The 11,819-nt window shown below is 44.4% G+C and overlaps 1 protein-coding gene across 1 annotated transcript in view; it reads right to left on the bottom strand.

The window, feature by feature from the left end:
- Nucleotides 1–2,249: 2,249 nt before the first annotated feature.
- Nucleotides 2,250–11,819, bottom strand: part of stx1b (syntaxin 1B) — a 38,777-nt gene continuing 29,207 nt past the window's right edge. Inside the window, exons 9-10 of the mRNA XM_053443861.1 lie at nucleotides 11,626–11,736; nucleotides 2,250–11,114 (exon numbers count right to left, since the gene is read on the bottom strand). Of these exons, the coding sequence (XP_053299836.1) occupies nucleotides 11,034–11,114; nucleotides 11,626–11,736 (192 nt within the window). The 3' untranslated portion in view covers nucleotides 2,250–11,033. The remainder of the gene's footprint in view (nucleotides 11,115–11,625; nucleotides 11,737–11,819) is intronic.

The following is an 11,819-nucleotide window of genomic DNA, read 5'->3' as shown; positions in this document are numbered from 1 at the left end:
CTGACTGATGACTGACTGACTGATGATTGACTTTCTGACTGACTGATGACTGACTGACTGATGACTGACTTTCTGACTGACTGATGACTGACTGACTGATGACTGACTTTCTGACTGACTGATGTTTGACTGACTGACTGACTGACTGACTGACTGACTGACTGATGTTTGACTGACTGACTGACTGACTGACTGATGACTGACTGACTGACTGACTGACTGACTCACTGACTGACTGACTCACTGACTGACTGACTGATGTTTGACTGACTGACTCACTGACTGACTGACTGATGTTTGACTGACTGACTGACTGACTGATGATTGACTGACTGACTGATGATTGACTGATGACTGACTGATGACTGACTGACTGACTGACTGACTGACTCACTGACTGACTGACTGACTGACTGACTCACTGACTGACTGACTGACTGATGACTGACTGACTGACTGATGACTGACTGGGTGACTGACTGACTGATGACTGGCTGTCTGACTGATGACTGGTGACTCACTGACTGACTGACTGATGACTGACTGACTGACTGACTGACTGAATGACTGATGACTGACTGACTGACTGATGACTGGTGACTCACTGACTGACTGACTGACTGAATGACTGATGACTGACTGACTGACTGACTGACTGACTGACTGACTGATGACTGACTGGTGACTCACTGACTGACTGACTGATGACTGACTGACTGATTGACGACTGACTGATTGATGACTGACTGATGACTGACTGACTGACTGACTGACTGACTGACTGATGACTGACTGACTGACTGTCTGATGACTGACTGATTGATGACTGACTGACTGACTGACTGAATGACTGATGACTGACTGACTGACTGACTGACTGACTGACTGACTGACTGATGACTGACTGGTGACTCACTGACTGACTGACTGATGACTGACTGACTGATTGACGACTGACTGATTGATGACTGACTGATGACTGACTGACTGACTGACTGACTGACTGACTGACTGATGACTGACTGATGACTGACTGACTGACTGATGACTGACTGACTGATGACTGACTGACTGACTGACTGACTGACTGATGACTGACTGACTGACTGACTGACTGACTGACTGTCTGATGACTGACTGACTGATGACTGACTGACTGACTGATGACTGACTGACTGACTGATGACTGACTGACTGACTGACTGATTGACTGACTGATTGATGACTGACTGATGACTGACTGACTGACTGACGACTGACTGACTGACTGACTGATTGACTGACTGATTGATGACTGACTGATGACTGACTGACTGACTGATGACTGACTGACTGACTGACTGATGACTGACTGACTGACTGACTGACTGACTGACTGACTGACTGACTGACTGATGACTGACTGACTGATGACTGACTGACTGACTGACTGACTGATGACTGACTGATGACTGACTGACTGACTGATGACTGACTGACTGACTGACTGACTGACTGACTGATGACTGACTGACTGACTGACTGATGACTGACTGATGACTGACTGACTGATGACTGACTGACTGATGACTGACTGACTGACTGACTGATGACTGACTGATGACTGACTGACTGATGACTGACTGACTGACTGACTGATGACTGACTGACTGATGACTGACTGACTGACTGATGACTGACTGATGACTGACTGACTGATGACTGACTGACTGACTGATGACTGACTGACTGATGACTGACTGATGACTGACTGACTGATGACTGACTGACTGATGACTGACTGACTGACTGACTGATGACTGACTGACTGATGACTGACTGATGACTGACTGACTGATGACTGACTGACTGACTGACTGATGACTGACTGTCTGTGAGTGAAGACAGAAGGAGACGTCACGAGGAGGATACACTTAACAATCCTTTTCTTTATTCGTTTTTTGTCATTTCAATATGTCTGTCAGGGTTTGTTTTTTTAAGTTTTTATTTTAAATTAAAATTTGACACACTTATAAAAGACAGCATCTGCATAGAGTTGTCATCTTAAAGATCCATGGGGGCGGGGCACAAGAGAGGGGGGGGGGTTGGCAAATTGGTAAAGGGGGGGTACTGGCACATCACATGAACTAAACAGAACAGCCAACAGCAGTACGAGAGAGGGGGGGGTCGGAGGAAAGGGGGGTTGGAGGGGGGGGGGGGGGGGGGGGACAGATCGCTTTTACATTACGCTACGCACACATACACGCACACAAAAAAAACAGGACACAAGTTGCATTTCCGGTCAAAGTTGCGTCTAAATGGCGATGGCCCTGTCCTCCTTCGTCTCTGTCCTCACGTCTCTTTGCGGCCGTGTCCCCAGAGACAGCTCAGATCTCTACGAGGTCTCGTTCGAGGGTTTGTGTGATGACGTCAGTTCCTGCAGGAGCTCGCAGCTCATTGGCCGGGCCTGAACGCCTCTGCATGAATAGAAAAGCCCTTGATTCTCTGTATATTGCACTCATTGTTGTGGTAGGCCTGTGGGAGGCGAGCGGCCGGGCCCGACACTAGGTGGCGACTCGGAGAGGAACGTTTTCCTCAAACCCATCGAAGCTGCACTCGAACCAAATCCCTCGGTAAAGCTCCTCCGCACAAACCTGAGCTACTTCCATCAGCCGAAACATGACAACGTTCAACTGGTTTGTGGCAAAGGATCAAGGCTACGTCCACATGACATCAAGCCGATCTCTGTCTCGTGGATTTGAGTCTGTTCACGCTAACGCACCCTCACACACGAAGCTTTTGGTTGTTAGTTGCCGAAACGAACTGAACAGCAGTTGTTGGCAAAGAATAACGGGTCAGCAAGTCTTTATTCTCCGTGTTGTTTCTACTCTGGTAGCTGAGGATAGGTGTTTTCTTTTGGAAAGAGGTCATGTGACAGGAGACAAATCAGTCTTTGTCTTGACTGAAAAGAACCAATCAGCAAGAGGCTGTGAGTGTCTACGTTTCCAGACACCTCAGCTTTTGTTCATCCAGAATAGAACGCAGCTCTGGAGTTTTCAAACTAGATCGGGATTAGCGGTTTATAAACTTCTCTGTTTTCTGACGTCAGACAATTAGTTTTTTGAATGAAAAGGAAGTCGTATGGATGTAGCCTGAGATTTGATTTTCTGTTTGACCTCCGAGCGAAGTCTTGTGCTTCAATGCTTTGAGAAACTAAAGCGAAGAACTCCTGCAGGAACCGGTATGTTGGAATACGATGGTGCTAACGTCCTGGTGCTAACGTCCTGGTGCTAATGTCCTGATGCTAACGTCCTGGTGCTAACGTCCTGATGCTAACGTCCTGGTGCTAACGTCCTGGTGCTAACGTCCTGGTGCTAACGTCCTGGTGCTAACGTCCTGGTGGGGCGCATCTCGGGATCTGGCTGAGCTCTGGGTACAAGTGGCAGGTGAAGAGTCCGAGGTTTCGGTTGGCTAATGAGCTGTGGTCGAGAGACAGTGATAAACAGAGGGAGAGAGAGAGTTCAAACCGCTAACAGGGCTTCTGAAGTGATCAGGGGGTGTGGCCTGGAAAGCCCTGGAGGCGGGATTCATTTTCCTAATATGGAGGGAAGCACTTTCATCAGAGGAGCCAGTGGGCGGAGCCTCTGGAACTGGAGTGATGGATGATGTGTGGTCGACGCCGTGTTTACGCCCCAGAGGAACAGAACCTGCTGAAACTCCAGATCCGTGCACTTCTGTCGTGGATTTGAATTTGAGACAGAAATGAATAAAAAGATGTGGTTGAGTAAACAGCTGCTGGATCCGAGGTTTCAGCAGGGCGGTAAACACGAGTCTGAACGGAGCGTGACGGACGAGGACGCTGGAGCCACGTGTCTCCCTCTCTCTGTTTCTGTCCCTCTGCCACAAAGAAAGAAGAGAAGGTTGGAGGGCGGAGTCTTGGACGGGCGATATTTGACAGGAGAAGCGAAAGTGTCTAAAAAGGACAGAGATCGAACTACGTGTCAACTTTGACGGGAATAGATATCTCATGAGATTTATACATAGACATGCAAGTCATTTTTTCTCTCTTTGAAGTTATTTACAATAATTACATAACACAAAGAATCCAGTTTCAGTTTGACAAAATTGCGAGCATTCAATATTACTACTATTATTTATGATAACATAACTCAGTTTGTACTTCTTTAATTCATTGCTATTATAGAATCGTCATAACCTCCTTTTTTATGTTTGATCACTTTGCGTGAAGCCGTTCGTTCTCCCTCTGGGTTTTTGCAAATGTTTTACTGCATTTTATTTGTCATTAATGGTAATAATAATAATAACAATAATATTCATGATAAAGTTATTTAAGTTTCCTACTAGCTGTGGCAGAGGCCGTGTGGGTGTGGTCTATCTCCATGGTCCCTTCCCTGACCTCTCCCACCCCCCACTAGGGAAAAAACACTGATCAAATCAAATACTGTCTCATACGACGAGTGGGCGGAGCATCAAATAAATCATCGTCAGAAACAACAGTTAATATCAAGTTGCAGCTGCTACTGCCGACAGAAGCAGGAAGAAGCCACAACAAACAAACATTTCATTTATCATCATCCAGAGCAGGGCACTGAACAGGTTTTGGTTTTTGAAAATTGTTTCAGGAAGACAAAAATCATCGCAGAGAAGAGTTTAGTTTTCCGACAGCGGAGGAACAAAAAGTACGACTACGTTGAATCCTCACAGTCTGAGACTCAGAGTCTGTTGTGGACAAACATGGAAGACAGACGCTCGTCTGGTTCAAAATGAAACAAATTAATCTGCAGAAATAAAGACAGAATGTGTTGTGTCCACACACGTCTGATCGAAGAGTCCATTTTCAATTAGTGTGGGAGACAACATGCCACGTTACGTCCACACACACACACACACGCTAATGGCTAATGGCTAACGGTAAATCAATCTTTGGAGTCTTGGCGTCGCATCCAAACTCTCTCCGGATGATTTTTTCCTGCTTTCGATACCCGCTCTGAAAAAACTGTACACAGCCAATAGAAGCGCTTAATGGCCACGGAGCCACATACATACAGTTATAGAAATGCAGTCTGTTGGTGTAAGAGATATACATGTATGATATGTGTGTATGTGTGTGTTCTTGTCTATATATGTGACTTCAGTGGAAAAGGCTGCAGTTTTTTGTCACAAACAGGAAAATGCTGATTGAAGGTTTATTGGAGCTAGCTAGCTAACGAGCTAACACTGGACCCCAGGGGATGATGTTCTGTCACACCTCAATTTCCTCTCAGTTGCAGTAAAAGGATCAATTATCGTTCTAGCACGTGCACAACAGTAATCATATACAGGTCCTCTGGATACAATTGATGTGATCAATTGACCAAAAACCAGCTGAGCCAATCAGAACTTTGTAGATTAAGGTTGAAGACCAGAATTTGTTTTAACGGTCAGAACAAACGTAGTGACAATCATCGATGCAGGTCGCTGTACGACAACCTGCTGCAAATACAACCCCTAAATAAATCAAAATAAATCAAAATAAATCTTTCTCTTTGTACAGGATGATGTGCATAGACATCAGAGACCATGATTTCTGATCGGACCTCCGTGTGGCGCAGATGAGTCAAGTTAGATAAATCACTACGTTAGTGTTTGCATAACTTGCACTTGTTTTCATCAAAGGCAAAGATGTCACACTTGGTAGCCGTCTAACTTTTATACGAATCTCCAAATGTAATATTCATGTGTGTTCCGAGAAAAGTGCAGTCGAGGTAAAGAGTCAAACAACAGAAATAGTTGAGTGGTGACATTTCAATCAATTACTACAAAGCGGTTAGCTAGCACTGCTTCTTCGGAGTTTACCCGACTGCTATCTTAGTGAAATTTAATGTTATTTGCACACAAACAGTGAGGAAGCTTCTTCCGGTTGTCTCAGTCCCGTGACTGACACGCTAGCAAATCCTTCAAACCTGCAGACAAGCATTGACCTGTAGTGTGAACTCAGAGACTGAAACAAGCTGCTCACTAATGAATGACACCATCATAACCAGATTAACAGCAATTAATAAATAGAATAAGAACGCACAACCATTGTCTCCTTATGCGTCTCAAATGGATAAATGTACATATGCTAGTTTTTTCACAGATGATTATGTGTCATATTCCTCCACTCATGTGATGACAAACTAACATCTACAAGTGGAAAGGAAAGGTGGGGCCGAGCCAGACATCGTTTTAGTGGTAAGAGATAAGTGCTGGAATGGTTTGTAAGATTTGATTGGACAGACCAACATGCAGTGAGGGGTGGTGTTGGGCAGGGGGCGCTGGGCTTTTGATTTTATAGTTATGGTACCACTTTATGTTTTATTCTACTTTATACTTTTTCATTTTGGACGTAAATCTCGTAAACTTGACTCGCGTTGTGCTCTTTGATATAAGCGGCAAACATTTTGAGAACACAAGAGGGGAAAGCAAAAAAACCTTTGGTTTGAATATACATAAATATAATAACAATAACAGTGACCATGGTGTCCATAAATATGTCTAATCTATTATTTCTTGACTTAAAAAAAAAACTAACAACACGTCAAACGGCTTCAACTCTTGAACCTGGGTTCGGATGCTTTGCACATCAAAACACACCTGTGCTGCTCTGACACAAACACACACACACACACACTCACACATTTATGCACCAATCTTGTATCACTGAAGAGGAAGGGAGGCATGCAGCACACACACAAGGCCAGGCGGGGCGACATGAAGCTAGCCCATAGGTCGAGGGCTCCACACTTAATACAGTAATCAAAGATGGCGGGAACTCCACAAAAACACAACACAGGGTCGTGACCTCACAGGAAGTTCGGAGCTCAACGTCAGGTCTTGGGGGGGGGGGGGAGAGCAGTAAAGATGAAGTTGATGGCAGCATATTTGAAAAGTATCAACTTTTCCACAATGTTACAACAATATGTTACAAACAACCCATTGACACTTAACACCAACGTGTGTTTAACATTTAAATTAAATTCAAATAATTGAAACAGCAGAATAAGTTGGAACAAGTTAAGTAGGGCTAACCAAAGATGGGTCCATGAGCGGTAAAGTGCATGAGGTGGAGGGCTGCTTGGGGTTGGGCTACAAAAACACCATCATGCAAACTCCACACTGCTTTTGCATGCCTTTATTATTATTATTATTATTATTATTATTATTATTATTATTATTATTATTATTATCACACAACGGGATTTGTGGGGTCTGCTGGGGAAGGTGAGGGGCAGAGGACCGAGCCTGAACATCATTTTTATGAACAGTCAAACAACTACAAAACAAATGGGAGGAGCGATGACAGCAGGACAAGGAACCGGGGGCGGGGCCTGATGGAACAGGAACCTCACGTACACACGTTCACATACAACAAAGAAAAGTCAGTGCTCACAAGCTGGTGTCACGACGGCATCCACACACCACTGATTTAATCCACCGCAATCACCACCACCTCACCAGGCACAAGACAACCCTCGACCGCTGAGAACCTGTTTCTGCATTGACCTCTGTGTGGCTGACTTGAGGAGGCCACAGGCAGGTGACCAACAGAGCACTGTGATTGGTGGAGTCAAATGTATTGACTTTGAAAACAGCAGTTTTCTGGATTTGTGAATTCCCTAAATATGTCAAACACTTACGAAGCAGAGCTCTGAAACAGAACAAGAAACCTGGGAAATGTAGAATCCACAGTCAGGATCTGATTCACAGGGGGAACAATATCTGGTTTCTAATGTTGATACTACACTCCAACAAAACCACTTGGAAACCACTCGTAAAGACTGAATGTAGCCATGAACATTGACAACACATTATCAGAGAAAAGTGCTTAATTCATCTAAATCTACTATGAATCTGAACAAACACCTATTGGACGTTGCTGCTTGGAGGGGTTGGGGCTCTTTGCTTTACTGGAAACGGGTTCAATTTTCGTCTTGACAATTAAAAGAATAAAATCAAAATTCCCATCTCAGCTTTCTCCAAACATAAAAGTCCTGATCCTTTTTTTTCATCTAGCGAACACGTTACAGCACGAACAACATGGACTCTCGATAAAAATCTAAATATTCAACAGTGACTCTTTCCTCATGTCTGCATGTCGCCCGGTGCTGCCGGGCGATTCCTGTCAAACACCAGATTCTGCTCCAGCATCTTGTCAGAGTGACGAGCGATTTGACTTTTAATCAAAGGATCAGGAGTTTTCTATCTCAGTTGTTGTCAGTATCCTTCATTCATCCAGAGAACAAATGTAAACATCATATAACGTCCCAACTTGATAAACCTCGGGGCAGATTCAAGACCCAGTGTTAGCGAGCTAGCAAACACTGTGTCGGTCAAATGAAACTGAACGAGTTTATTGCTTCGAGCGTAGTGTTCATTTAAGGTGGTATTTGTGGATAAGGCTAAACGGACAGTGAAGTGTTGTGAGGGTGAAACATCGTCCAGCACAGGCCTCAACAGAGGTCAGTGACCCTTCGTATCACAGAGCCTGTGCACAGACCAACGTCCTCCTTCAAACTACAACTTCGCAGTTGTCAACACACCCGTTTGTCCAGTTTGGGGCAACACACACATTTGTGTTACTTCTCAACATAGATCACATTTTCAGCAACAGAACAACATATGCTTTTACAACAAATAGTGTTGAAGTTTAATGCAAGTGTATGTTGTCTCAGTCTAGAGCTATGGTGACGTTAACATAATACTCAGAATACAGTGATGACTCACTTGTTTCTGTCACTTAGTCATGATTAGCCTAATTTAAATTAGCACGTTCTTTTCAGCGTCGTTTCTGTAAAAAGAAGCAGAGAAGTCCGGTCGTCTTGTGCAAACATTCTGATAACTGCTAATGCTAACACAAAGTGGGTGTTTTTTGCTTTCTGTATATTGCCACATGTTTGCAGTGTCCAAATGTTTTACTGCTGTAAGCTGACAACTATAATCTTATAAGCTAGCTACTAGCTTACAAACTGATAAGCAATCAGCTAAGAGAGCGATCGAAGCTAACGTTAAGATTATGTTTTGTCAGGCTACAATTTTCAGGAGGAAGAAGAAAATGTTTCTTAATTCTTTCCCTCGTTGTTCTGAACATCAGGAAAATGTCTTTAACATCAAAAATACCAGAAGACTCATCAATCTCCAACAAGCAGCTTCTACATGATCTACACAAGCTAACGCTACAGCATGCTAAGCCACACAGTCTAACACTAGCGTTGGCATGATGTGGGACACGGGAAAGTTAAAGGTGTGTGTGTTAAGGGGGAATTTCACGTGTGTGAAACATCAAATGTTCATGTGTGTCATGTGCTGTGAATGTTTATGAATGTGTGTGTGTCACATGTTCCACCTTCCACTGAGGAACCAATCCTCTGCTGTTTAGTAGCACCTGTGTAGGTCAGGCATTCAAATAGTGTGAGTTGAAATCACACACACACTCACACACACACACACTCACACACACACACACACACTCAAACACACACACACGCACACACACAGACACACACACACACACACACACACACACACACACACACACACACACACACACACAGGGATGCAAGAAGGAAACAGGCAAATGCATCAAATCATACGGACTAAACAAAGACCACTAAATGATGAGGCCGATACGACACGCACTAGAACAGCAGCACCACACAACAACGAAGCAACAAACGCTCCCCTTTGAAAAACAAAAAGCAACAATTGACCACGACACTCAGTGACCGGGGCACACCAGCCACTTCAGGGTTTTCTATGTTTTCTGTCCATCTGCTTTGTTTTCTGACTTGTTTGTACGTTTTTAAATGTTTAATTTTACTCTATTTTATTCTTTACTTTTTAATATGTTCTTCCTTTTTTAGAATCTTCCAGAAGAACAGTTATGACGGATGTGGAGACGACAGCCGGCTTTGACGACGATATCTCAGCGACCTATCTTCATTGGCTCTCTGGGCAGGAGAGGCGGGACAGGTCGTCCTCCTCTCATCTAAACTGCATAGATTGACCGTCTGTCTCCTCCCACCTTCCCTTGAACCCTCCCACCGCGGTTCTTTCCCACCATTCACCCATCAGTCAACATGTTCTACCACTAGAGGGCCTCCCTCCCCATGCTCTGTGGTTGTCGCTTCATTCTGTTTATAACGACTGAGGCAGCCGGGACTCTGCCGGTCAGAGCAGATTTTACAGGCTGACTGAGGTGAATGACAGGAGTGAGCAACCAATGAGGGACGGTTTCAAGAGATGGCTGAGGCAACGGCGAAGTCGGGCCCTCCCTCCTAGAAACAACTAGACGAGGCTGGTTCTACCAACAGCAGAAGGTGCTCGTCCTGCGGGACACAGTTCCAGAGCCTTGCTTCACTCACATCTGCGCTCTCGAACCTTCAGCTCCAAAGACCCAGAGCTTTGGAAGGTTCTGACGGAGCTGAAAAGATGGAGGTGAGCGTTTTTGTAGTCGAAAGACATGAGCTCATTGATTCAGAATAAGCTCAGTTACCAGAAAATAAACAAAGAAAGGTTGTCTCTGGAACTCGTCCCGCAGACACAGCAGCAGTCGCCATCGCTGTCCTCGGAGACTCTCGAAAAATGAAAGAAACTTAAAGAATAAGAACAAAGTAAAAGAAACAAACAAACAGAGTAAAAGTCATATTTTAGGTCATAATCTTTTACAGGTAGCTAACCCATGTGTTGCTTCATGTTCAACACATGTACACATACATCTGTAATAAATAGTTGGACTATTTGTACCCTCTTTTTATATGTTATGTATTTATGTCAGCTATAATGCGATGGTGTTTTTATAGTATTATTTTGTCTTTCTTTTTGAACCCCACCCAACCCCGTGGTGTTTCCTCTTATCTGTGATGAGACTGTTATCTCCTCCTAGCTAATAGGTTTTCTGTCTTGCATTTGTGTTTCAAGTTTTTGTGTTGTTTTCGTCATTGGTGTTTCTTTTCTCTGCTGGCTGTCAGTCAGACGGGCGGTCGGTGTCGGTCATCACAGCGGCAGGCGGCGTCTTAGAAGCCCAGCGTTCCACCGATGGTTGACGCCAGGACCACGCCCAGGATGACGCAGCAGATGATGATCATGATCTTCTTCTACAGAGGGACAGCAGAGAGACACACGTGTTAGTAAAGACAAGGTTAGAGAGCGAGGTCTGCTGCCCCTTCTGGACCTCCCTAGCAGTTACATCTAACTACTACAGAGAAGTTTAAACTGTAACTAACAGAAATATAACTAAACTATCAGTGTTATCAAAGGACACAATCAGATATAGAACCATTATATATCAAATATACCATGATATCATCAAATAACTAAGTCAAACCAAACTGATCAGAAAAGCATTAGTGAGATAAGAACGACCTGAAATGACAGAAACCGACTTGTATTTAACTTCTACTTTAATGTTTTACTTGGGCCCATGTCCCATCTTCTAACATGGAGGAGGAGAGGTTTATGATCTCTACTGCAGCCAGACAGCAGGGGGCGATAGACACTTTGACTTCCATCTATATTTAGGTCTGTGTTCTCTGACTGGATGTTTCCTGCAGTGTATTCTGGGAGCTCTGGTTCTTCATGGTCCTTGTTCTTTGATGGACGTGTTACCTTGCGAGCCTGGCTCTGGTATTTGACGGCCTTCTTGGTGTCAGACACGGCTCGCTCCACGTAGTCGACGGAGTGCTCCACGTTGTACTCAATTCTGTCAATCATCTCTCCCTGAGAGGAAACATATGAGATTAGCCGGCCACGCCCCTACAGTCGCTGAACATGCAGACGCATTTGCTGTTAGCACATGACCT

This window comes from Pleuronectes platessa, chromosome 16, assembly GCF_947347685.1.
Source record: "Pleuronectes platessa chromosome 16, fPlePla1.1, whole genome shotgun sequence".
Taxonomy (NCBI): domain Eukaryota; kingdom Metazoa; phylum Chordata; class Actinopteri; order Pleuronectiformes; family Pleuronectidae; genus Pleuronectes; species Pleuronectes platessa.
Note: the sequence above shows the minus strand (reverse complement) of the source record. Positions and strands in the feature narration are given on the sequence as shown.